Source organism: Theropithecus gelada, chromosome 19 (genome assembly GCF_003255815.1).
Source record: "Theropithecus gelada isolate Dixy chromosome 19, Tgel_1.0, whole genome shotgun sequence".
In the NCBI taxonomy this organism is placed as follows: Eukaryota; Metazoa; Chordata; class Mammalia; order Primates; family Cercopithecidae; genus Theropithecus; species Theropithecus gelada.
Genome location: NC_037687.1, coordinates 8,710,925 through 8,738,313, shown reverse-complemented (window position 1 = coordinate 8,738,313; position 27,389 = coordinate 8,710,925). Strand labels below are relative to the sequence as shown.

Below are 27,389 nucleotides of genomic sequence, written 5' to 3'. Positions count from 1 at the left end.
TTTTACCCTCAAGGCCTTCTTCCCCCATGTGAGGGTGCTGGTGAAGATTCTCAATGACCATGCTTCATGAAACTTTCCTCATTGCACTAGGGTAACCCTGACCCCTATTTGGTCTGACCTCTCCTTAACCCTTACCCACTCTCCTCCCTGCCTCTCTCTGCAGGCTTCACCCATCAGAGCTCTGTGCCAACCACCAGAAGTGAGTATTTTACTGATGTTCCAGTCCCCCTAGTCCTATACCAAGCAGGGCAGGAGCTGGCATTACCTCTTATCCCTTTATGTCCTCTTCATGAGGGAAAAGGCTTCAAGGGCACAGTCTATTCCCTTTCCCCTGTGCCCTAGCTCCATAGAGACGCTCAGCTTAAACCTCAAATGCAGCAGGGCCCATAATAGTTTTACCTGCTGGCATTTCCACCATGAGAGGGTTTGCTGCTTTCAGTAATGAGGGCTTCTTCTCAGTTCCTGGGACCTCTGCAGTGCACTTGGAAACCTCTGGGACTCCAGCCTCCCTCCCTGGCCACACAGGTGAGCACCAGTCAATGGCACCTCTATTAGAGCATGACTGATGAGCAGAAACATGTCTGCCATTATTTACTCAAATAAAGGTAAAAATCATAGTAAATCTAGTGATGATAAGTCAACCTACAAATGTGATTGATCACCTCCTCTGTGCCAGACCCTGGGGATACAGCAGGTATACAAAACAGATAAAAATCTCTGCCATCAGAGAGCTTATATTCTTGTGATGATGACTGTGGCGGGTGGTGATGATGATAGTGGTGGCAGTTTTGATGATGATGGTGATGCTTATGGTAGCAATGATGATAATGATGATGAAGGTGGTGAGGATGATGACAATGGTGGGGGTTATGATGATGATGATGTGTTGAGTGTGATAAATGATAGTGCTGGTGGTCGTGATGGAGATGATCATGGTGGTGGTCATGGCAGTGGTGGTGACAAGGATGGTGTGAGTGACAGTGATGGTGATGATGATGATGGTGGTTCTGGTGCTTGTGGTGATGATGGAGATTATTATGGTGGTGGTGTTGTGGCAGTGATGACAATTATTATGGTGTGGGTGACAATGATGATGACAATGGGGATTATCATGGTGATGGTGGTGGCAGTGATGATGGCAGTAATGATGGTGATGATGATGATGGTGGTGGTGATGGTTGTGCTGGTGGTGATTATGGGGATTATTATGGTGGTGGTGGTGGCAATGATGATGACAATAATGATGCTGTAGGTGACAATGATGGTGATTATGATGGTGGTAACAAAGGTAAGGGATGAGGTATGACATTATTGAGCAATGAACATACAATGAAAGCTAGGCTCAACATCCAACTGATATGATATGCTATGTGTCTTTTTAAATTCTATCGTTATAGTTAAGGGAGGGATCAAAAATCTTCATTTTGTCCATCCCGTTTAATGCTGTGTATATTTAAAAATAATTTTATTGCAAATCCATAATTTCTGTACTTCTGAACATAGTGTTTGTTTCTTACCCACACTACAGTGCCTGGTCCTTTCCTCCTGCCATTCACCCTCAACTTCACCATCACCAACTTGCAGTATGAGGAGGCCATGCGACACCCTGGCTCCAGGAAGTTCAACACCACGGAGAGGGTCCTACAGGGTCTGGTGAGAGTCCAACCCATCTAACTGCCTGGCCCACCTTACCAGATTCTACCTGCATCACCCATGCCAGGGATGTACAAGAAGATCCCATGTGAATCACCTTTGACCCCAAATCACAAGCCGTACCCACTGGTGTCAGCCCCACCTGTCTCATTTCTGCCCTGCCCCTCCTCATCACCCCTCCCAATCACCTCTCTCTCCCTCCTCCACAGCTGGGGCCCTTGTTCAAGAATACCAGTATCAGCCCTTTGTACTCCAGCTGCAAACTGACCTTGCTCAGGTGAGACCTTAGAATAGCCAATCAGGGCTTACCCAAGTGTTCCCAGGCCCCAGCAGCATCCTTCTTGCCCTCCCTGTGAGCGTCCTCAGCAGAAGTGGGATTCAGTTGGCAGTGGCTTCAAGAAAGAATGTGTCTCCTGATCCTAGCACTTCCCCACTCAAGTGACAGATTCTGCAGAGCCCATCATCAAGATTGGGTTCTTACTCCACTCATCCTTCTTAATACCTTCCATTCCTCCTTATCCCTTCCCTTAAGTTTTAAAATTCTGTTCCCAAGGTCTCCCTTCAGAGAAAGGTGGGTTTTCCACTTGCTTTTATCTCTGATTCTAGCTCTTCACTTGTCTCAGGTCTGAGCTCTCCTGTCTTCGTGCTATCAAACTGGAAGTTTCACCTTGCAATTTCATAAATATTCTTGTGTCCATGACTCTGCTCCCAATCCAAGGCTGGCTAGGAGTTGGTGCATTTAGAGAAATTAATTGTGGCTTCTCACCTCTCTCCCCGGCTTCTCATTTCCTCTGTCCCCTCCCTGTCCTTCCCTCAGGAATCTCAGAACCCCTGCCTGGGCAATCCTTTCATTGTCACCCCCTCCACCCACTTAACCTCCTCAGGCCAGAGAAGGACAAGGCAGCCACCAGAGTGGATGCCATCTGTACCTACCGCCCTGACCCTCAAAGCCCTGGACTGGACAGAGAGCAGCTGTACTGGGAGCTAAGCCAGTTGACCCATGGCATCACTGAGCTGGGCCCCTACACCCTGGACAGGGACAGTCTCTATGTCAATGGTGAGCAGCTTTGATGTGGTTGGATTCTCGTCCTTCTTGCTGGGCAGCCCCTCCTTTCTGGCTTGAGGTCACACTTCCTGTCTGGACGTTGAAATCTCTGCCATGTTGTCTGCATGTGATGATTGATATTAGAACTTCATTCTTTTTTTTCTGCATCTTGTACTGTGTTCATCCTCCAGACCTTGGACCCTGAAGTGAATGCGCTGATAGAGAACCTTTAATGGCTCCTGTTCCATGAAACCCCTTCTAATCCACCAGGGTAGCCCTGATTCCTATTTCATCCCCCTTCATCCCCCCACCTCTCCTTAACCCTTACCCACTATCCTCCTTCCCTCTCTCTGCAGGTTTCACTCATTGGAGCTCCATACCAACCACCAACAGTGAGTATTCAACTGATGTTCCAGTACCCCCAATTCTACTCCAAGCAGGGCAGGTGCTGAGCCCTCCTCATACACACTTATGTCCTCTTCATGAGAGAAGGTGCTGGGAGAGCACAAGTTATTCCTTCTCCCTTGTGCCCAAAGAGAAACACAGTTCAAGACCCACATGCAGCAAGCCTCATACTAGTCCTACCTGCTGGCATTTCTGCCATGAGAATTCTTGCTGCTTTCACTGATAAGGGCTTCTCCTTAGCTCCTGGGACCTCCACAGTGAACCTGGGAACCTCTGGGATCCTGTCTTCCCTCCCTGAAACTACAGGTAAGTATCAGCCAGTGGCATCTCCGTTAGAGCATTCCTGATGAATATAAACATTTCTGCCATTATGCACTTAAATAAAGATAAAAGTCATAGTAAATCTAGTGATGAGGAGTTAACCTGTAAACTTTATTGAGCACCTACTATGTGCCAGGCCCTGAAGATACAGCAGGGAACATAGAAATAGATAGCAATCTCTGCTTAAGATAGCTTATATTCCTGTGATGATGATGATGATGTAAGTGGTGGTGATGATGATGGTGGTGATGGTGATGATGATGATGATAATGATCATGATATAGATGATGGTGGTGATGATGCTAATTATTATGACAATGATGAGGATGATGACAATGGTGGGGGTAGTTGTTATGATGATAATAATTATGTGAAGACAGTAATAATTATGGTGGTGGTGATTGACAAAAATGATGGTGATGTTGACACTGATGGTAATGAAGATGGCGATGATGATAGCACTGCTGGTGATGGGGATGATGAGGATAATGATGATGGTGGTGGTGATGATGACAATAATACTACTGATGGTGATAAGCATGGTGATATTGACAATGATGATGGTGATGATGAAAATGGTGATGGAGGTGATGATTAGGATGATGATGGTTGTGGTGGTAATGATGATGATGATGATGGTGGTGCTGGTAGTGGCGGGGTTGGTGCTAATGGTGATGATGATGACAGTAATACTCATGGAGATAATCATGGTGATATTGAAAATGAAGTTGGTGTTAACAATGGCACTAGATAGTATCTGGCACTATGGAACACTGAATATGCACCAAGACCTATGCTCAGCATCTCACTACAATTATTTAATGTGCTCTATCAAAAACATCTATCATAATAGTCAAAGGAGGCATGAAAACATTATGTTTTATCACTCATTTTAAATCCTGTTGCATATATTTAGAAATAAGTCTATTGCAAACTCTTAAATGTTCTCTACTTTCAAACATAGTGTTTATTTCCCACCTTCACTATAGCCACCAGCCCTCTCCTGGTGCCATTCACACTCAACTTCACCATCACTAACCTACAGTATGAGGAGAACATGGGTCACCCTGGCTCCAGGAAGTTCAACACCACGGAGAGGGTTCTGCAGGGTCTGGTGAGAGCCCCACCTATCTCACTCTGCCCTACCCATCTTACCTAGTCCCACCTATGTATCTATATGGCCACAGAAGATCTCACCCACCTCCCCTCACCCCAAGAGATAAAAGCCCCATCCAACCTACTGATGTCAGCTCTACCAACTAGAGCCAGCCCCACCCACCTCACTTCTGCCCTGCCCCTACCTCCTCAGCCCTGCCACTGACCTCTCTCTCCCTCCTCCACAGCTCAAGCACTTGTTCAAGAGCACGGATGTTGGCCCTCTGTATTCTGGCTGCAGACTGACCTTGCTCAGGTGAGACCTTAGAATTTCCTGCCTGGCTGCCCCAATTGTTCCTAGTCTCAATGAGTTTGGACTTCTTTTTTCCTGTCCTCTTTGTGATTATTCTTATCAAAGATGGAATTCAGGAAACAGTAGCTCCAGGACTAACCTGTCTCCTGGTATTAGCAGTGCCCCCGCCCCCACTTCCAAACAGACTGAGAAATTCTAGAGTCCATCAACAGGACTGGACTTCTACCCTGGCCATCCCTCCGAATTCCCTGTTTTCCCTCCACCTGCATTGACTTTAGGTGTTAAATTCTGTAACCGGGATTTCTCTCAAGACAAATATGCCTCAACCACTTGCCTTCATCCCCAATTCCAGCTCTTCACCTATCTCAAATCTGAGCTCTCCTGTTTCCAGGCATTAAGAATGCAGGATCCGCCCTGCCATTTTGGGAAAACTATTACATCCACAACTATGCTCACAGTCCCAGGCCGGCCAGTGCACTCAGAGAATCTAAGTATTGCTTCCCACCTCTGTACTAGACTTTTTACTTCCTCTGTCCTTTTTGTCCTTCACTCTGCCATCTCAGGATCTCTCCTTAGGCAATTCATTTATTGCCATTCCCCTCCCCACCTCTCCCTAGGCCTGAGAAGGATGGAACAGCCACCAGAGTGGACGCCATCTGTACCCACCGCCCTGACCCCAAAATCCCTGGGCTAGACAGAGAGCGGCTATACTGGGAGCTAAGCCAGCTGACCCACAGCATCACTGAGCTGGGCCCCTACACCCTGGACAGGGATAGTCTCTATGTCAATGGTAAGCAGCTGTTATGTGGTTAGAGTCTCTTTCTCCTAGCTGGGCAGCCTCTACTCTCTGACTTGAGGTCACATGCCCTGCCTGGACACTGAAGGCTAGGACATGTCTGTATGTGGTGATTGATGTCACAATTTCATGATTTCTTCTTTATCTTGAACTGATTTCATCCTTAGTACCTTCTTCTCTGATACTCAGATTCTGACAGAGAATCTCCAAATGTCCCTGTTCCATGAAACTCCTTTAATTCCATCAGGGTAGTCCTGACTTTTGTTTGATTCCCTACCTCCCACTTGACTCTTATTCACATTCCTCCCTGCCTCTCTATGCAGGTTTCACCCAGCGGAGCTCTGTGCCTGCCACCAGCAGTGAGTATTCTACTGATGTTCCAGTGGCCCCAATCCTACACCAAACTTAGCAGGAGCTGACCCCTATTCATAAGCCCTTATGTCCTTTCCATATGGGAAGGAACATAGAGGGCAAAAATTATTCCCCATCCCCACTGCCCCAGCTAACCAGAATCCCAGCGGAGGCCCCACAGGCAAAAATCCCCATGAATAGTCCCTCCTGCTGGCATTACTTCCATGAGAGTGCTTGCTCCTTTCACTGATGAGGGCTTCTCCTCAGCTCCTGGGACTTTCACAGTACAGCTGGAAACCTCTGAGACTCCATCATCCCTCCCTGGCCCCACAGGTAAATACCAGTCAATGATATTTAGAGCATGGTTGATGAGTGTAAACATCTCTGTCGTTATTCACTCAACTAAAGATGGAAATTCATAGTAAATCTAGTAACCATAGGTCAACCAACTAAGTTCATTGAGCACTGCCTGTGTATCAGGACCTGGATATACATCAGGGAACAAAAAAAGAAAAAACACTGCCCTCAATGAGCTTATATTATTGTGATGATGTTGATGGGGGTGGCGGTGATGATGACTGCAGTGGTGGTGGTGGTGGTGGTGGTGGTGATGATGGTAAGGACAATGATGACTATGGTGGGGGTAATCATGGGAAGAATGATGGTGGTGGTGGTGGTGGGGATTACAATTGACAATAATTATGGGGATGTTGGCAATAATTATAATAACAATGATGATGATGACAGTTGTATTGACTGTGGGGATGATGTTGGAGTGGTGATGATGATAACAATGGTGATGATGATGGTAAAGATGATGATGGCTGTTTGGATGATGACAGTAATGTTGCTGGTTATGATGGTAATGATGATGTGATTATGGTGATGATGATGATGATGTTTGTGATGGTGTTGATGTAGATTATGACATTGGTGATGGTGGTGTTACTGAGGATGACAATAATGATGACGATGGTGATTATGATGACAATGATCGTGATGATGATGATTATTCAGATGATGACAGTGATGGTGATTATGATGGTAATGATGAGATGACAATGGTGATAATGATGTTTGTGATAGCATTGATGGGATTATCATGGTGGTGATAGTGGTGGTGCTGATGCTGACAATAATGATGATGATGATCATGATTATGATGATGATAAAGGTGATGACAAAGGTAACAGGTAATATCTGATATTTTTTAGCACTGAATATGCATCAAAAGCTGAGCTCAGAATCTAACAAGTATTATTTAATATGTTTTTTAAAAAAATAATTTATATCAAGAAGGGCACAGAAACCTTTTATTTTTCATTCATTTTAAATTCTGTTGCATATGATTAAAAATAAATTTATTGCACTCTTCAAGTCTATTGCAAAAGTCGAGAACCTTGAGGAGTTTTCAATAGACTTATTTTAACTATATGCAACTGATTAAAAATACAAACGCAATAGTGTTTGTTTCCCACCTTTTACTACAGGCACTGGCCCTCTCCTGCTGCCATTCACCCTCAATTTTACCATCAATAACCTGCGGTACGAGGAGGACATGGGTCGCCCTGGCTCCAGGAAGTTCAGCACCACGGAGAGGGTCCTTCAGGGTCTGGTGAGACATCTGCCCACCTTACTCTGCCCCACTCACCTTACCTGGTCCCAACAACATTACCCATGCCAGGGCTATGGAAGAAAATCTCATCCACCTACCCCATAGACACAAGCCCTGCCCACTGGTGCCAGCTGCGTCCGCCACACTTGTGCCCCACCACTATGTCCCCAGCCCTCCTAGTCACCTCCCTCTCCCTCTTCCACAGCTTAGGCCCTTGTTCAAGAACACCAGTGTTGGCGCTCTGTACTCTGGTTGCAGACTGACCTTGCTCAGGTGAGACTTTAGAAGAGCTAGCCTAGCTGCCCCAATTATTCCTAGACTCAAAGAGTTTGGATTGGATTTTTTTTTCCTGCCAACCCTGTGAATGTCATTACAAAAGATGGAATTCAGGAAGCAGTGGCTTCAAAACTAATCTGTCTCTTGATACCATCGGCACCGCCCCAATCAACAGAGAGATTCTGCAGAGTCCATCAGGAGAATTGGGCTTCTACCTTGGTCATCCCTCTGAATTCCCTCCTTTCCACCCACCTCCCTTTCCTCCAGTTGTTAAATTCTGTCCCCAGGATTTCTCGTAAGACAAACATGTCTCATCCACTTGCTTTCATCCCCAATTCCAGCTCTTCATCTGTCTCACGTCTGAGTACTCTTGTCTCCACGCCATAAGAATGCAGGCTTCACCTTGCAATTTTATAAAAAGTTCTTGCATCTATGACTCTGTTCACAGTCCTGGGCTGGCTGGCAGCCGGGACACTCAGAGAATCTAAATGTGACTTATGACCTCTTTCCCAGGCTTCTCATTTCCTCTGGTCCCTTCCTGTCTGGCCTCAGGAAATCTCAGAACTCCCCCGGAGGCAAGTTTTAAATTGTTATTTGCTTCATCTGCCCTCCCCAGGCCTGAGAAGGATGGGGCAGCCACCAGAGTGGATGCTGTCTGCACCCACCGTCCTGACCCCCAAAGCCCTGGACTGGACAGAGAGCGGCTGTACTGGAAGCTGAGCCAGCTGACCCACGGCATCACTGAGCTGGGCCCCTACACCCTGGACAGACACAGTCTCTATGTCAATGGTGGGCAACTTTGATGTGGCTGGAGTCTCTTCTGCCTTGCTGGGCAGCCTCTATTCTCTGGCCTGAGGTCACACTCCCTGTCTGGCTATTGAAGGCTCAGCCATGTTGTCTGTATGTGGTGGCCAAGGTCAAAACCTCATGGTTTCTTCTTCATCTAGGACTGAGTTTACCCTCAGGATCTGCTTTCTAAATCTGAGGGTGCTGATAGAGAATCTTCAATGTCCCATGTTCTGGGAAATTCCTTCTGTTGCACCCGGGTACCCCAGCACTCTGTTAACACTTACCCACTCTCCTCCCTCCATCTCAATGCAGGTTTCACCCATCAGAGCTCCATGATGACCACCAGAAGTGAGTATTAACTGATGTTCCAGTGCTCCTGATCCTACACCATAAAGGGCAGGAGCTTTCCTCTCCTTCTATGCCCCTATATCCTCTTCATGAGGGAAGGAACTGAGAGAGCACAAGTTATTCCCCTTTCCCTCTGGCCCATCTCCAGATGGAGATCCTGCTCAAGCTCCACATGCAGCAGGGGCCATAAATACTCCTACCTGCTGGTGTTTCTGCCGTGAGAGGGTTTGCTGCTTTCACTAATACAGCAAACCTTCTCCTCAGCTCCTGATACCTCCACAATGCACCTGGGAACCTCGAGAACTCCAGCCTCCCTGTCTGGACCCACGGGTGAGTACCATTCAGTGCCATCTCTATTACAGCATGCCTGAGGAGTGTCAACATCTCTGCCATTTTCTTTTCTTTTTCTTTTCTTTTTTGAGATGGAGTCTTACTCTGTCGCCCAGGCTGGAATGCAATGGCGCTATCTTGGCCCACTGCAACCTCTGCCTCCTGGGTTCAAGCAATTCTCCTGCCTCTGCCTCCTGGATAGCTGGGATTACAGGTGCATGCCACCACGCCCAGCTAATTTTTATATTTTTAGTAGAGATGGGGCTTCACCATGTTGGTCAAGCTGATCTCGAACTCCTTACCTCGTGATCTGTCTGCCTTGGTCCCCCAAAGTGCTGGGATGACAGGCGTGAGCCACCACACCTGGCCTACAACTCCGCCATTTTCACTCAAATAAAGATGAAAAGTCCTAGTGAATGTAGTGATGAGAAGTTAACCAACAAATTTTATTGAGAGTCTGGCTGTTTCAGGGCCCTAGGGATAAGGCGGGGAACACCAAAGAAATACAAATCTCTGTCCTCAGGAAGGTTATATTATTGTGATGATGATGATGATAATGATAGGGGTGGTGGTGATGATGGTGGTGGACATGATGACAACAATGATGGCATTGCTGATGATGATGGTGATGATGATGGTGGTGGTAGTGGTTTTGATGGTGATGATGACGATAGTGGTGGTGATGATTATGGGAAGGATGACACTGGTGGTGGTGATGTGATGGTTTTGAAGGTAATTGACAATGTGATCGTGATGTTGACAAAAAGGATAATGATAGTGGTGATGATGGTGATAATGATGATGATGGTGGTGGTGGTGGTGATAGTGGTTATGACGGTAAGAATGATATGATAATGGTGTTAGTGACCATGTGCTAGTGGTGATTATATGGATGATGATGGTTGGGGTGCTGGTGGTGTGATGATGGCAATGGGTGGGGATGATAGGGATTATGATGGTCATGGTTTTGTGCTGATGCTGGTGGTGATGACAATAATGATAGTGATGGTCACAGTGTTGCTGATATTGACGATGATCGTGATGTTGACAAAGTAGTAGATAATGTCTAGTAGTATGGAATACTGAATATGCACCAAGAGCTATGCTCAGCATCTAACTACTATTATTTAGTATGCTCTATGAAAACTGTCTATCATTATAGTCAAGAGAGGCCTGAAAACCTTTTATTTTGTCACTTTAAATCATGTTGCATATGTTTAGAAACAATTCTATCACAAATTCTTTTTTTTTTTTTTTTTTTTTTCTTTTGAAACGGAGTCTCCATCACCCAGGCTAGATCTGGTCCAGTGGCGCGATCTCGGCTCACTGCAAGCTCCGCCTCCTGGGTTCATGCCATTCTCCTGCCTCAGTCTCCCGAATAGCTGGGACTACAGGCGCCCGCCACCATGCCCGGCAATTTTTTTGTATTTTTAGTAGAGACAGGATTTCACTCTGTTAACTGGGATGGTCTCAATCTCCTGACCTCATGATCCACCCGCCTCGGCCTCTCAAAGTGCTGGGATTACAGGCGTGAGCCACCGCGCCCAGCCTCTATCACAAATTCTTACATGTTAGTCTACTTTTAAACACTTTATTTCCCATCTTCACTATAGCCGCCAGCCCTCTCCTGGTGCTATTCACACTTAACTTCACCATCACTAACCTGTGGTATGAGGAGAGCATGCATCACCCTGGCTCTGGAAAGTTTAACACCACAGAGAGAGTCCTTCAGGGTCTGGTAAGAGCCCCACACACCTCATTGTACCCCACTCACCATGTTTAGTCCTGCCTACCTCACCTGTTGCAGAGCATGGAAGATCTCACCTACCTCATCTTGCCCCCAGATATGCATGCCCCAACCACTGATGCCAGCCCCACCAACTGTTGCCCACCCTGCCCACCTCCCTTCTACCACATCCCTATGATTTCAGTCCTCCCATTCACCTCTTTCTCCCTCCTCCACAGCTCAGGCCTTTGTTCAAGAACACCAGTGTTGGCCCTCTGTACTCTGGCTGCAGACTGACCTTACTCAGGTGAGAACTGAGAACAGCCAGTCTGACTGATCTGAGAAGTCTGACCTGCTTCCTTTCTGCACTCCCTGGAGATGTCCACAGCACAGGTGGAATCCAGCAGGCAGTGGCTCCAAGACCAATGTGCTTCCTGATCCTACCACCTCCCACCTCAACTGAGAGATGCAGAGCCCATCAGCACGACTGGGCTTCTACCTTGGTCATCCCTCTGAATTCCCTCCTTTGCCCTACCTGCCTTTCCAAAAGTGGTTAAATTCTGTTAAATGCTGTTCCCAGGATTTCTCCCAAGAAAACATGCCTTGTCCACTTGCTTTCATCCCAACTCTTTACCTGTCTCAAGTATGAGTTCTCCTCTTTGCAATTTTATTAAAAAGTTTCCACTTTGCAATTTTATAAAAATCCTTGCATCCATGATTCTGCTTATAGTCGCTGAGAGTCAGTGTACTCAGAGAATGGAAGTGTGGCTTCTCACTTCTCTACCAGGCTTCTCATTTCTTCTGGCCCCATCCTGTCCTGCCCCATGGGATCTCAGGACCCCTCCCTAGGCAATCCATGTATTGTCTTCCCCCAATCTTGCCCTCCCCAGGCCCAAGAAGGATGGGGCAGCCACCAAAGTGGATGCCATCTGCACCTACCGCCCTGACCCCAAAAGCCCTGGACTGGACAGAGAGCAGCTATACTGGGAACTGAGCCAGCTGACCCATGGCATCACTGAGCTGGGCCCCTACACCCTGGACAGGGACAGTCTCTATGTCAATGGTGAGTAGCTGTGATGTGGTTGGAGTCTCTTCCTCCTTGCTGGGCAGCCTCTACTCTCTGCCTTGAGGTCACACTCCCTGCCTGGCTATTGAATGCTCGGCCATGTTGTCTGTATGTGACAGCTGATGTTGGAACTCCATGGTTTCTATTTCATCTTGGACTGAGTTCTTCCTGGGGATCTGCTTTCTGGATCTGAGGGTGCTGATAGAGAATCTTCAATGGCTCGTGTTCTGGGAAATTCCTTCCATTGCAACAGGGTACCCTCACCCCTATATAGTGCCCCACCACTCCTTTAACCCTTACCTACCCTCCTCCCTCCGTCTCTATGCAGGTTTCACACAATGGAGCTCTGTACCCACCACCAGCAGTGAGTATTCCACTGATGTTCCAGTGCGCCTGATCCTACACCATGCAGAGCAAGAACTGAACCCTCCTCACATGCCCCTATGTCCTCTATGAGCAAAGGAGCTGGGACAGCACAAGTTATTCCCTTTCCCTTCTGGCCCAAGTCTCTTCAGAGAGAGACCCAGCTCAAGCCCCACATGCAGCAAGGTCCATGAATACTCCTACCTGCTGGCATTTCTGCCATGAGAGGGTTTGACACTTTCACTAAAGAGGCCTTCTCCTCAGCTCCTGGGACCTCCACAGTGGACCTGGGAACATCTGGGACTCCAGCTTCTAAACCTGGTCCCTCGGATAAATACAAATCAATTGCATCTCTGTTAGAGTATGCCTGATGACTGTCAACATCTCTGCCATTTTCGCTTAAATAAAATATCCTAGCGAATCTATGGATGAGGAGTCATCTAACAAACTTAATTGAGTGCCTAGTTTCTGCAGGGCTCTAGGGATAAGGAAGGGGACACAAAAGAGTTAAAAATCTCTGCTGCAAGGAAGCTTATTTTATTGTGAGGGTGATGGAGATTGTTGGTGCTGAGGTTACTGGAGATGACGACAATAAAAATGGTGATGCTAGTGATAATGATGGCGATAAGGATGATAATTATGAAGATGGTGGTGGTGATGATGATGTTGGTGGCAGGGGTTATAATGGTGATGCTGTGATGATGACAATGGTGGTGGTGATTACGGGAAGGATGATAGTGGTGTTGGTGATGGTGGTGGTTTTGGTAGTGATTGACAATATTAATGATGATGTTGACAATGATAATAATGATGATGATGGTGGTGGTGGTTATGATGGTAATCATGTGATGATGAGGAGGATAGTTGTAGGGGTGATTATGGGAAGAATGATGGTGGTAAGGATGATGGTGGTTGTGGTAGTGATTGACAATAGTGATTGTGATGGTTACAATGAAGATAATGATGATTATAATGATGATGGTTGTGATGGTGGTGGTGGTGGTGATGAGAGTAATGATGATATGATAATGGTGTTGGTAATCATGGTGCTGGTGATGATGATGCAAATGATGATTGTGGTGGTGGTGGTGATGATGATGATGATGGTAGTGGGGATGATTCTAGCATCCCCATGACCATCACCACAGTTTTGGTCATGATTTTGGTGCTGATGTGGGTGGTGCTGATGCTGGTGGTGATGACAATAATAATAGTGAGGGTCACAGTGTTGGTGACATTGATGATGACAATGCTGATAATAAAAGTAACAGATAATATTTAGTATTATAGAACTCTGAATATGCACCAAGAGGTATGCTAGTTACTACTATTATTTAGTAGGCTTGGTTAGAAACTTCTATCGTTATAGTCAAGGGACGCATGGAAACTTTTTATTTTATTCTCTCTCTAAATCCCGTTGCATATGTTTAGAAGCAGGCCTTTTGGAAATGTATAAAGTTCTCTACTCTTGAACATGTCATTTCTTTCCCACCTCCATGGCAGCTGCCAGCCCTCTCCTGGTGCCGTTCACTCTCAACTTCACCATCACCAACCTGCGGTATGAGGAGAACATGCAGCACCCTGGCTCCAGGAAGTTCAACACCACGGAGAGGGTCCTTCAGGGCCTGGTAAGAGCCCCAAGCATCTCACTCTGCCCAGTTCACCTTGTCTAGCCCCACCTCTCTCACTCATGGCAGAGCACAGAAGAAGATCTCACCCACCTCCCCTCACACCCAGAGACATGAGCCCCCATCCACTGATGCCAGGTCCACCTACTGGTGCCAGCCCCAATGAGTAGTCCCCTGCCCCTACCCCCTCAGCCATCCTACTCACCTCCCTGTCCCTCCCCCACAGCTCAGGCCCCTGTTCAAGAGCACCAGTGTTGGCCCTCTGTACTCTGGCTGCAGACTGACCTTGCTCAGGTGAGACCTTAGAATTGCCAACCTTTGTTGCCCCAATTGTTTCCAGTCTCCATGAGTTTGCACTTCTTTTTTCCTGCCCTCTCTGTGGTTATTCTCATCAAAGATGGAACTCAAGGAACAGTGGCTCCAAGACTAATCTGTCTCCCAATATTACCACTGCCCCCTGCCATCCCACCCAAATCAACTGAAAATTTCCACAGGGTCCATCAGAAAGATTGGACTTTCACCCTGGCCATCCCTCTGAATTCCCTCTTTTTTCCCCACCTCCTCTGCCTTTAGGTGTTAAATTCTCTAACTAGGATTTCTCTCAAGACAAACATGCCTCATTCACTTGTTTAATTCTCAATTCCAGCTCTTCACCTGTCTCAAGTCTAAGCTGTCCTGTCCCCATGCCATAAGAATGCAAGAGCCACACGGCAATGTTAGAAAAATTCTTGTATCCACAAGTATGCTCACTGTCCCAAGCTGGACAGTAGTCAGTGCACTCAGAGAATCTAAGTGTGGCTTCTCATCTGTGCACCAGGCTTCTCATTTCCTGTGGCCCCTTCCTGTCCTTCACTCAGCAATCTTGGGACTCCTCCCTAGACAAAATTTTATTATTATTCCCCTCACCCGCCCTCTCCAGGCCTGAGAAGGATGGGGCAGCCACTGGAGTAGACGCCATCTGCACCCACCACCCTGACCCCAAAAGCCCTAGGCTGGACAGAGAGCAGTTGTATTGGGAGCTGAGTCAGCTGACCCACAGCATCACTGAGCTGGGCCCCTATACCCTGGACAACGACAGCCTCTTTGTCAATGGTGAGAAACTGTGATGTGGTTGGAGTTTCTTCTTCCTTGTTGAGCAGGCCTCTACTCTCTGTCTTGAGGTCACACTCCCTACCTGGCCATTAAAGTCTTGGCCATGTTGTCCGTGTTTGATGACTAATCCGAACTTCATGGTTTCTTCTTCATCTTGTACTGGAGACCTTCATCCTCAGGACCTTCTTCCCTGATCTGAGGGTGCTTATAGAGAATCCTCAAAGCCCATGTTCCCTGAAACTCCTTCATTTGCACCATGGTAGCACTGACCCCTTTTGGTCCCTTACATTTCCCTTAACCCTTACCCACTCTCCTTCCTCCCTCTCTATGCAGGTTTCACCCATCGGAGCTCTGTGCCCACCACCAGCAGTGAGTATTCTACTAACATTCCAGTGGCCCAAATCCTACTCCAAGCAGGACAGGAGCTGACCCGCTTCTCCTATGCCCCTATATCTTCTTCATGAGGGAAGGATCTGAGAGGGTATAAATGATTCCCTTTCCCTCTGGCCCAGCTCCAGAGAGACACTAATCTCAAGCCCCGTATGCAGAAATACTCCTATCTGCTGGCATTTCTGCCATGAAAGAGCTTGCTGCTTTAACTAATGTGGGCTTCTCCTCAGCTCCTGGGATCCCCACAGTGTATCTGGGAGCATCTAGGACTCCAACCTCGCTACTTGGCCCTTCAGGTAAGTGCCAGTCAATGACATCTCTATTAGAGTATGCATGATGAGTGTCAACATCTCTGTTCTTTTTACTTAAATAAAGATTAAAAATCATAGCAAATTTACTGATGATGAGTCACCCAACAAACTTCTTTGAGCACCCACTCTCTGCCAGGCCCTAGAGATAAAGCAGGGAACACAAAAGAGGTTAAAAATATCTGCCCTCAGAGAGCTTATTTTATTTTGAGGATGATGTGGGATAGTGGTGATGATGATGTTGCTGGAGATCATTACAATAATGATGGTGATGCTGATGACCATGATGTGATGATAATGGTGATTATGAAGATGATGATGATGATGATACTGATGATGGTAGTGGTTTTGACAGTAATGATGATGTGATGATGATGATGATGATGATAGTGTTGGTGGTGATTATAGGAAGGATGACAGTGGTGGTGATGGTGGTGATTGTGGCAGTGATTGACAATGTGATGGTGATACTGACAATGAGGATGATGATGATAGTGGTGGTGGTGGTGGTGGTTATGATGGTTAAGGATGATGTGATGAGGGTGTTGGTGATCATGGTACCAGTGGTGGTGATGTGGATCATGATGGCTGTGTGGCGGTGGTGGTGGTGATTGTGATGATGATGATGGTGGTGGTGATCGTTATGATGGTAAGGATGAAATAGCGATGGTGCTGGTGACCGCGTTCCTGGTGGTGATAGTGCAGGTGATGATGTGGATGATGATGATGATGATGGTGATGGGGATGATAGGGATTATGATGATCTTGGTTTTGGTCCTGATGGTGGTGGTGATGACAATAATGAAAGTGATGGCCGCAGTGTTGGTGATGATGATGATGGTGGTGATAACAAAGGTAATAGATAGTATCTAGTATTATGGAACACTGAATATGCATGAAAGGTTGTGCTCAGCATCTAACTATTATTATTTAGCATGCTATATGAAAAACTTTGATCATTATAGTCAAGGGAGGCATGAAAACCTATTTTATCACTCTCTTTAAATCTGGTTGCATATGTTTAGAGATAAGTCTATTACAAACTCTTAAATGTTCTCTGCTTTTGAACATAGTGTTTATTTCCCACCTACACTACAGCTGCCAGCCATCTCCTGATACTATTCACCCTCAACTTCACCATCACTAACCTGCAGTATGAGGAGAACATGTGGCCTGGCTCCAGGAAGTTCAACACTACAGAGAGGGTCCTTCAGGGTCTGGTGAGAGCCCTGCCCACCTCACTCTGCCCTGCCCACCTTGTCTCGTTCCATCTACATCACCCATTCCAAGGCATGGAAGAAGATCTCACCCACCTCCCCTCACCTGAGAGATGCAATTCTCACCCCCTGATTACAGCCCCTCCCACCTTACATCTTCCTTGCTCCTATGTCCTCAGCTGTCCTACTCACCTCCCTCTTCCTCCACCACAGCTAAGGCCCTTGTTCAAGAACACCAGTGTTGGCCCTCTGTACTCTGGCTGCAGGCTGAACTTGCTCAGGTGAGAACTGAGAATAACCAGTCTGGCTGCCCCAAGTGTTCCCAGGCCCAAGGAGTTTGGTCAGCTTTCTTCCTTCCCTCCCTGTGGAAGTCCTCAGCACAAGTGGAATTCAGGCATTGGTGGCTCCAGGACCAACATATCTTCTGATCTGACCACCTCCCCCGTCAACCGAGAGAACTTGCAGGGCCCATCAGCCAGATCAGGCTTCTACCTTGGTGATCCCTCTGAATTTCTTACTTCTCCCCACCTCCCTCTCCTTCAGGTGTTAAATTATCTTCCAAGGTTTCTCTCAGGATAAACATCCCCCATCCACTTGCTTTTATCCCCAATTCCAGCTCTTAATGTTTCTCAAGTCTGGGCTGTCCTGTCCCCATGCCATGAGAATGCAGTTTTATAAAATTCTTGTATTCCTGACCCTACTCACATTCCCAGGCTGCCTGGAAGTCAGCACATTCAGAAAATCTTAGTATGGCTTCTCACCTGTCCACCAGGAGTCTCATTTCCTCTGTCCCCTTCCTGTCCTGCCCTCAGGAATCTCATAATGCCTCCCTGTAGGCAGTCTATTTAATGTCATTCCCCTTATCTGCCCTCCCTAGGCCAGAGAAGGATGGGGAAGCCACCGGAGTGGATGTCATCTGCACCCACCGCCCTGACCCCACAGGCCCTGGGCTGGACAGAGAGCAGCTGTATTTGGAGCTGAGCCAGCTGACCCACAGCATCACTGAGCTGGGGCCCTACACCCTCGACAGGGACAGTCTCTATGTCAATGGTGAGCAGCTGTGATGTGGTTGGAGAGTCTTCCTCTTTGCTGGGCAGCCTCTTACTCTCTGACTTGAGGTCACACTCCCTGACTGGCCACTGAAGTCTTGGCTATGTTGTCTTTGTGTGATGACTGATGTCTGAACTTCATAGTTTCTTCATCTTGGACTGAGTTCATCCCAAGTACCTTCTTCCCTGATCTGAGAGTACTGATAGAGAATCTTCAAAGGCCTCTGTTCCTTGAAACTTCTTCCATTCCACTAGGGTATCTGTGACCCCTATTTGATTGCCCACCTCTCCCTTAACCCTTACCCACTCTCCTCCCTCCTTCTCTATGCAGGTTTCACCCATCGGAGCTCTGTGCCCACCACCAGCAGTGAGTATTCAACCCATGCTCCAGTGGCCCCAATTATATGCCAAGCAGGGCAGGAGCTGTCCCCTCTTCCTATGCCCCTATGTCCTCTTCATAAGGAAAGGGGCTGGGAGGGCACAAGTTATTCCCTTTCCCTTCTGGCCAACTCCAGAGAGAGACTCAACTCAGGCCTCATATGCAGCAAGGCCTGTAAATAGTTTTATTTGCTGACCTTTCTGCCATGAGAGGGTTGGATGCTTCCGCTGAAGAGGGCTTCTCTGTAGCTCTTGGGACTACCACAGTGGACCTGGGAAATTCTGGGGCTCCATCCCTTCTACTGGTCCCTTGAATAAGTATGTGCCAATGGCACCTCTGTTAGAGCATGGCTGATGAGTGTAAACATCTCTTCCATTATTCAGTCAAATAAAGATGGAAATTCTTTATAAATCTAGTGATGATGAGCCAACCAACAAACTTTATTGAGCACTGTGCCAAGCCCTGGGGCTCTGCCAAATCCTGGGGATATGGCATGGATCATGAAACAATTAATAATCTCTCCTCTCAAAGAGCTGTTTTTATGATGATACTGATGGTGGCGATGATGATGACGATGGTGATGGTGATTATGATGATCATGATGACAATGGTGATGGTGGTGGTGATGGTAATGATGATGATGGTGATGGTGGTAATGATGGTGGTGATTATGACAATAATGATGGTGATGGTGACAGGGATGGTGATGATTATGATGGTGGTGGTGATAACAAAGGTAATAGGTAATATGTGAACTTATTGGGTCCTGAATATGCACCAAAGTGCTATGCTCAGTGTTTAACTGGTACTATTTAATATGATTTCTAAAAAGGAAAAAAAAACTTGAATTATTATAGGCAAAAGAATTATGGGAACCTTTTATTTTGTCACTCATTCTAAGTCCTGTTGCATATTTTTTAAGTCAATTGCAAACACATTTTCTCTGCTTTGAACATTGTGTTTATATCCAGTCACCCCAATAGTGCATAAACCTGCTGATTGGAGCAACTGTGTCTTACTCCCTTGTGCTTCCCTAGTATCTACTTCAGGACCTTGTACATGGTAGATTGACAGATTTGGATCTACAGGAAAACATGGATTTTCCCGGGGAAGGAAAGAATGAAGTATGCTTTCTTATAATGTATGGAAAATTTCCTCTTCTGCCTTGGTTCAACTTTAGTGTCTGCCAGAGTTTACACTGGAAAACTATATGGCATCTGCTGCACTCCCTCATCCATGACAGACATCATTAATTGATTGCAGCATTCATGGCAGACATCACCAATTGATAATAGCGTTCATTTACTCTCAGTTCAAAACAGCTTCAGAATGGTTATCAAAAAAAAAAAAAAAAAAAAAGTTGCTACCAATCCAGTTGGAGCTGACTCAGGATTATGGGGCTGAATTCGAGAGAGTTAGGTTCCTTGATGATGTGTAGTTGACTCTTTGGTTTTCCTAGAAGGCTCAACTCAGGCTCAGCTTGGTCATTGCTGATATCCTTTCTTCCACTTGATCGATTTGGCTGTTGATACTTGTGTATGCTTCACGAAGTTTTTGTGCTGTTTTTCAGCTCCATCGGGTTGTTTATGTTCCTCTCTAAACTGTTTATTCTAGTTAGCAATTCCTTTAACCTTTCATCAAGGTTCTTGGCTTCTTTGCATTGCATTAGGACATGCTCCCTTAGCTCATTGTACTTTTTTATTGTCCATCTTCTGAAGCCTATTTCTGTCAATTCATCCATCTGATCCTTCATCCAGTTCTGCACCCTTAATGGAGAGATGTTGTGGTCATTTGGAGGAGAAGAGGCACTCTGGTCTTTTGGGTTTTCAGCATATTTTTGTTGATTCTTTCTTATCTTTGTGAGTTTTAGTTTCAGGCTTTGAGGATGCTGATCCTTGGAGGGGTTTTTGTGGAGGACTTTTTGTTGTTGTAGTTGTTGTTGATGCTGTTGTTGTCACTTTCTGCTTGTTTTTCTGTCAATAGGTCCCTCTTCTGTAGGGCTGCTGCAGTTTGCTAGGGGTTCACTTCAGGTCCTATTCATCTGATTCACTCCCATGCCTGGAGATGTCATACAGGGAGGCTGGAGAGCAGCAAAGATAGGTGCCTGCTTCTTCTAGGACCTCTGATCTTGAGGGGCACCAACCTGATGCCAGGAGGATCGCTCCTGTATAGGGTGTCTGACAACTATTGTTGGAGGGTCTCACCCAGTTGACTGGCATGGGGAACAGGACCCATTTAATGAAGCCCTTTGTCCCTGGTGGAGAGGGGGTGCTTCACTGGGGGGAAACCCACACATCTGGGCTGCCTGAATTCCTCAGAACTACCAGGAGGAGAGGCTAACTCTGCTGGTCTGCAGAGACTGCAGCCACCCCTCCCACTAGGGGCTCAAGCCCAGGGAGTCTGAATTCTGTCCCTGAGCCTCTGGCTGGAATTATTGGAGATCCTACAGGAAAGCCCTGCCCACTGAGGAAGGTTGGGTAAGGGTAAGCCCTGAAGAGTCACTTTGGCTGAAGACTGCCACAGCCGGTGTGTTGGACTGTGGGGACAAACCTTGAGACGAAGCCATTCAGCCTTACTGGCTCCAGCAGGGAAAAAGCACAGACTGGAGCTACAGAAAGGGGTGCTGCCCTTCCCCCACCCAGGGAGCTTAGCGTGTTAGGCAGTTGTGAGTCCCAGTGCTGGCTGTTGCCCCTCCCCCAAGGAACTCAAAAGACTTAGACAGCAGGCAGCTGCAGCCAGTGTTGGTCGCCCCTCCCCCGGGGAGTTCCGTAGGCTTAGGTAGATTCCAGCTGTAAGAATCTGTGCGTTCTGGGGTTGGGACACTAGGTCCCAGTGGCATGGGTTCGCGAATGGGATCTTCCAATCTGTGGGTCGCACAGTTCCGTGGAAAAAGCACAGTTTCTCCAGATTGGATACCCCGCTCACTCACCACCTCCCTTGGCTAGGGGGAAGGGGTTCCCCTTCTCCTTGTGTCTCTCAGGTGGGCCACCACACCACACTGCTCTTCCTTCTCTCCATGGGTCACTGCCAGCCTTCTAGTCAATTTTGATGAGGGAACCTGGCTATCTTGGTTGCCAGGGAAGGATTCACAAACTTACTGTGGTTTTTTTCAATGGGAGCCTCCAAGCACTCTGCTTCTAGCCGACAGTCTTGGCCCCCAGAGCCACATCTATTATTTTTTTATTTTTTGATTATGGCAATTCTTGTAGAAGTAAGGTGGTATCACATTATGGTTTTGATTTTTCATTTCCCCGGTCATTAGTGATGTTGAACATTTTTTCATATGTTCATTGGCCATTTGTGTATCTTCTTTCAAGAATTGTCTATTCATGTCCTTAGCCCACTTTTTGATGGGATTGTTTGTTTTTTCTTGCTATTTTGTTTGAGTTCGTTGTAGATTCTAGATATTAGTCCTTTGTTGGATATATAGATTGTGAAGATTTTCTCCCACTCTGTGGATTGTCTGTTCAATCTGTGGACTGTGAAGGAAAAGTCAATTTCTTACACTAATTTGTCTCACTTATACTTCCAAATGAGATCCTGGGTTTTTTGGTTTGTTTGTTTGTTTGTTTTCTGTTAATCCTTCACAATACTTCTCTCACTTTTTTGAACTTATTGGTTTATATTCTGTTGTCTGCTTCTCTTTTATAGGAATGTAACTTCTTATGGGCTTTCTCTATTATACCTATTGTGGGTTTTTGTTTGGTTTTGTTTTGTTTTTGTCCTCGGATCCATTCTCCAACCTTCCTGTGCTCTGTGGGATAGAGTTCTGACTCATGAAAACTTCATTTCCCAGGTTCCCATGCTAACTAGCTGCCTGTTAGGTTCAGCCAATAGGAGGCATTGGTGGGACAATGGTAGGTGGGGCTATTGAAGGGCCAGAATATTTCTTTACCCCACCCCCCTACTCCCCTTCAAATGTTCCTGGAGCAGTGTAGGACAAATTCCACATATATGGAAGGAAGGCAAGGTGGATAGATGGAAGGAAGAAGTGATGAATGGAAGGAGGAAGGGAGAGAGGATGGATGAGTGGATTGAAGAAACAAAAAAATGGATGAAAGAAGAAAAGGAGGAGGAAAGGTGGATAAGTGGATGGAAGGAAGAAAAGAGAGGTGTAAGGAAGGAAAGATAGATGATGGATGGATGGGTGGATGGGTGGGTGGATGAATGGGTGGATGGATGGATGGATGAACAGATGGTTGGGTGAGTGAGTGAATGGATGAATGGATGGATGGACAGATGGATGAACGGATGGGTGGGTGGATGGATGGATGGATGGATTAATGGGTAGGTGGATGGATGGATGGATGGATGGACAGATGAGTGGGTAGGTGGATGGATGGATAGATGGATGGATAAATGAATGGATGGATGGATGGGTGGATGGATGGACGGATGGATGGATGGACAAATGGATGGATGGATGGTTGAAAAGAAGGAAAGAAGTGAGAGAAGGAAGAGGAAGGATAAATAAATGATAGAAGGTAAAATGAAAGGAAGGAAGTCAGCAAGAAAGAAAGGATGCATTAATAGAATGAAAGATGGAAAGGAAGAAGAAATGATAGAAACAGAGAAGGAGAGAAGGAAGAATGAACAGAAGGAAGTTCAGGAGAGAAAGAAGGAGAGAAGGAAGAATGAACAGAAGGAAATTCAAGAATGATGAAAAGAAGAAAGGCAGGGAGAGAAGGAGAGGTAAACTTTTCTTCTAGCGGTTTGTCTTAAATCTTAGCTTGGCTGGGCGCAGTGACTCATGCCTGTAATCCCAGCACTTTGGGAGACTGAGGCGGGTGAATCACAAGGTCAGGAGATCGAGACCATCCTGGCTAACACGGTGAAATCCCATCTCTACTAAAAAAAAAAAAAAAAAAAAAATAGCTGGGTGTGGTGGTGCACGCCTGTGATCCCAGCTACTCAGGAGGCTGAGGCAGGAGAATGGTGTAAAACCTGGAGGTGGAGCTTGCAGTGAGCCGAGATCGCACCACTGCTCTCCAGCCTGGGCGACAGAGTGAGACTCCATCTCAAAACAAAAAAAAAGAAAAAAGAAAAAAAGTAAAAGAGAATCCTTAGCTCATACTTCCATAAAGTTCCACACAGAGGGAGTGATTAGAAAGCATTTGTGATATATTTTATATAATAAATATGTACACCATATTGACCTGTGTGCCCAGCAGTGCTTACATGCTTTACAATGATTAACTGTTTAAGCTTTATAACAACTGTTGAGGCAGGAATCATCATTGTGAACCATTGTCATCTCATTTTACAGATGAGTAAACTGAGGTGCAGAGAGGTTGGTTATGGCTGCAAAGATTGTTGGCCATGTTAACCAATGCATAGAAGATTAGCATACCTGGTTGTGAGTGCAGGAGAGAGAGAAATGGGAGAAAGGCAGAGAAGGATCAAGGGGGAGACAGGAAGAGAGAGAGAGAGAATACATTTTTTTAAAATGTCTGGAGTCATGCATGACTTCTACATCAGTGTGGTTATACGGAGCCTTACCCCTGGGAAAGATCAGAATCACTGGCACTTTTTACAGAATCCTCCCTTCTTGCATTTGGATAGGACCCCATCTGGACATCCCAAATCATTAAGCACACCCTTACTGGCTGCTGGAGATGTCTCCATTAAAAGTCAGCCTTGGGCTTATTGAGAGGTGAACCCAGGGTCTTTGGAACACACTGCCCCCACCTTGTCCCACACCACCCCCTACCCACCCATCATCCTCCCCAAGAGGTTCATCTCTCTCTCTGTCTCTCTCTCTCTCTCTCTTCCCCCTGCCCTAGCTGGGGTGGTCAGCGAGGAGCCCTTCACACTGAACTTCACCATCAACAACCTGCGCTACATGGCGGACATGGGTCAACCCGGCTCCCTCAAGTTCAACATCACAGACAATGTCATGCAGCACCTGGTAAGAGGCCTGCCTCCCTCTGCAGCCCTGCCATGCCCATCCTAGGGCTGTTGCCTGCCTGCCTCTGACCAACCACGGCTCCCTTCTCCCTCTGCAGCTCAGCCCTTTGTTCCAGAGGAGCAGCGTGGGTGCACGGTACACAGGCTGCAGGGTCATTGCACTAAGGTGAGAAACTGCCCCACCCACAGCCCACCACCAAGAAGTTAGGGTTCTGACTGGGAGGGCCTTCTTGGGTTGGGGTGGGCTATATTTTTTTTGTCTTTTCATCTTTCTTTTTTTTTTTTATGAGATGAAGTTTTGCTCTCGTTGCCCAGGCTGGAGTGCAATGGCATGATCTTGGCTCGCTGCAACCTCCGCCTCCTGGGTTCAAGTGATTCTCCTGCCTCAGCCTCCAGAGTAGCTGGGATTACAGGCGTGTACCACCATGCCTGGCTATTGTTTTTGTTGTTGTTTGTTTGTATTTGTAGTAGAGATGGGGTTTCTCATGTTGGTCAGGCTGATCTCGAACTCCTGACCTCAGGTGATCCGCTCTCCTCGGCCTCCCAAAGTGCTGGGATTACAGGCGTGAGCCACCACGTCCAGCCCCATTCTTTTTTTAAAATGGATTTAAGGAGTGCAAGTGCAGTTTTTGTCACATGCATATATTGCATAGTGAAGTCTGCAGACAGTAGACTTTCAGACAGTATCTTTTAGTGTACGCATCACCCAAATACTGTACATTGTACCCATTAAGTGAGGTTCCCCGCCCTTCTCTCACTCTCCCACCTTTCTGAGTATCCAGTGTCTATTATTCCACACTCCATGTCCGTGTGTACATGGACCTGGAGTCCATGCTCCCACGTATAAGTGAAAACGTATGGTATTTGACCATGAGCTAATGGACATGGAGTCCATTGGCTCCCACTTATAAGTGAGAACATGCGGTATTTTACTTTCTATTTCTGAGTTGTTTCACTTAAGATAATGGACTCCCATTCCATCCATGTTTCTGCAAAAGACATTATTTCGTGGTATATATATATATCACATTTTCTTTATCCAGTCTTCTGTTGATGGACACTTAGGTTAGGTCCGTATCTTTGCTATTGTGAATAGTGCTACAATAAACAAACATGTGCAGGTGTCTCTTTGATATAATGATTTCTTTTCCATTGGGTAGATCCCCAATAGTGGGATTGCTGGGTCAAATGGTAGTTTTACATTTTTGTTCTTTGATAAATCCTCATGTTGTTTTCCATAGAGATTGTACTAATTCGCTCTCCCACCAACAGTGTATAAGAGTTCCCTTTTTTTTTTATTCTTGCCAGCATCTGGTTGTTTGGTGTTTGTCTGGTTGGCGGGTTGGTTGGTTTTTGTCTTTTTAGTGATTGTTATTCTGACTGGTATAAATAACTTTTTTATTTATTCCTGACAATTTGATTTTTTGACATATGAAAATTGCTTGCATTTAAAATGTACAACTTGATATTTTGGTATACATTATAAAATGATGGCCACATTTCAGCTAGTTAATATATCTATTACCTCTACATAGTTATCATGTTTGTACCCTTTGACCAATATCACCCCATTTGCTCCTCCTCCCAGCCCCTGGCAACCACCATCCTACTCTCTGCTTCTATGAGTTTGACAATTTTAGATTCCACCTGTAAGTTAGATCGTGCGGTATTTGTCTTTCTGTGCCTGGCTTATTTCACTTAGCCTAATGTCCTCCAGTTCCATCTATGTTATCCCAAGGGGCAGAATTTTCTTCTTTTTAAAGACCAAGTAATATTTCGTTGTATATGTGTATGCCACATTTTCTTTATCCATTCATCCACTGAAGGTCATTTAGCTTGTTTCTATATCTTGGCTATTTTGAATAGTGCTACAATGAACATAGGAGTGCAGCTATCTCTTTAAGATGCAGGTTTCATTTCTTTTTCTTTTCTTTTCTTTTTTTTTTTTTTTTTTTAGACAGAGTGAGACTCTGTCACCCAAGCTGGAGTGCAGTGGTGCAATCTCAGCTCACTGCAAACTCTGCCTCCTGAGTTCAAGCAATTCTTGTACCTCAACCTCCCAGGGAGTTTTGCTTTTGCTACCCAGGCTGGAGTGCAGTGGTGCGATCTCGACTTATCACAACCTCCGCCTCCCGGGTTCAAGCGATTCTCCTGCCTCAGCCTCCCAGGTAGCAAGTATTACAGGTGCCCAATACCAAACCAGGCTAAATTTTTTTGCATTTTTAGTAGAGAAGGGGTTTTGCCATGTTATCCAGGCTAGTCTCTAATTCCTGGCCTTAAGAGATCCACCTGCCTCGGCCTCCTGAAGTGCTGGGATTTTACAGGCATGAACCACCACATCTGGCCTCATTTCCTTTAGATATATATAGGTTGAGCTATTCTCAGAGGGTCCTTTTCTGCATCTATTTTTTTAAATCACATTATTAATTTTTTATATTGTGGCAAAAATACATGTAACATAAAATCTGCCATTTTAACCATTTTTAAATGTACAATTCAGTGACGTCGATTATATTCACAATGTCATGCAGCCATCACCACTATTTATTTCCAAAACTTTTCCATTGGGTAGATCCCCAACAGTGGGATTGCTGGGTCAAATGGTAGTTCTAATTTTTTTTGTTCTTTGAGAACTCTCCATACTGTTTTTCATTCAAGGTTGTACTAATTTACATTCCCACCAACAGTGTATAAAAGTTTCCTTTTCGTGCATACTTGCCAACTTGACTTTTCTGGGTCACTTTGCACTCTCTTAGTATTCACTAGATACTTCTCCATTCATATTTTTACTCAACCCATGCCCATGGCACCACTCCTCTACCATTCCCACCAACCATGTATAAGAGTTTCCTTTTCTTGCATCCTTGCCAACTTGACTTCTTTGGGTCAGTTTGCACTCTCTTGGTATTTACTATTTACTTCTCCAT

At 46.0% G+C, this 27,389-nt stretch overlaps 1 protein-coding gene across 1 annotated transcript in view; it reads left to right on the top strand.

The window, feature by feature from the left end:
* Positions 1 to 27,389, top strand: part of MUC16 (mucin 16, cell surface associated) — a 144,822-nt gene that overhangs the window by 91,565 nt on the left and 25,868 nt on the right. The window contains exons 50-73 of the mRNA XM_025367835.1: positions 5,450 to 5,622; positions 5,952 to 5,987; positions 6,247 to 6,312; positions 7,470 to 7,594; positions 7,800 to 7,867; positions 8,487 to 8,659; positions 8,972 to 9,007; positions 9,272 to 9,337; positions 10,951 to 11,075; positions 11,303 to 11,370; positions 11,954 to 12,126; positions 12,458 to 12,493; positions 12,757 to 12,819; positions 13,993 to 14,120; positions 14,347 to 14,414; positions 15,040 to 15,212; positions 15,546 to 15,581; positions 15,833 to 15,898; positions 17,009 to 17,130; positions 17,341 to 17,408; positions 18,005 to 18,177; positions 18,508 to 18,543; positions 24,339 to 24,463; positions 24,561 to 24,628. Of these exons, the coding sequence (XP_025223620.1) occupies positions 5,450 to 5,622; positions 5,952 to 5,987; positions 6,247 to 6,312; positions 7,470 to 7,594; positions 7,800 to 7,867; positions 8,487 to 8,659; positions 8,972 to 9,007; positions 9,272 to 9,337; positions 10,951 to 11,075; positions 11,303 to 11,370; positions 11,954 to 12,126; positions 12,458 to 12,493; positions 12,757 to 12,819; positions 13,993 to 14,120; positions 14,347 to 14,414; positions 15,040 to 15,212; positions 15,546 to 15,581; positions 15,833 to 15,898; positions 17,009 to 17,130; positions 17,341 to 17,408; positions 18,005 to 18,177; positions 18,508 to 18,543; positions 24,339 to 24,463; positions 24,561 to 24,628 (2,271 nt within the window). The remainder of the gene's footprint in view (positions 1 to 5,449; positions 5,623 to 5,951; positions 5,988 to 6,246; positions 6,313 to 7,469; positions 7,595 to 7,799; positions 7,868 to 8,486; positions 8,660 to 8,971; positions 9,008 to 9,271; positions 9,338 to 10,950; positions 11,076 to 11,302; positions 11,371 to 11,953; positions 12,127 to 12,457; positions 12,494 to 12,756; positions 12,820 to 13,992; positions 14,121 to 14,346; positions 14,415 to 15,039; positions 15,213 to 15,545; positions 15,582 to 15,832; positions 15,899 to 17,008; positions 17,131 to 17,340; positions 17,409 to 18,004; positions 18,178 to 18,507; positions 18,544 to 24,338; positions 24,464 to 24,560; positions 24,629 to 27,389) is intronic.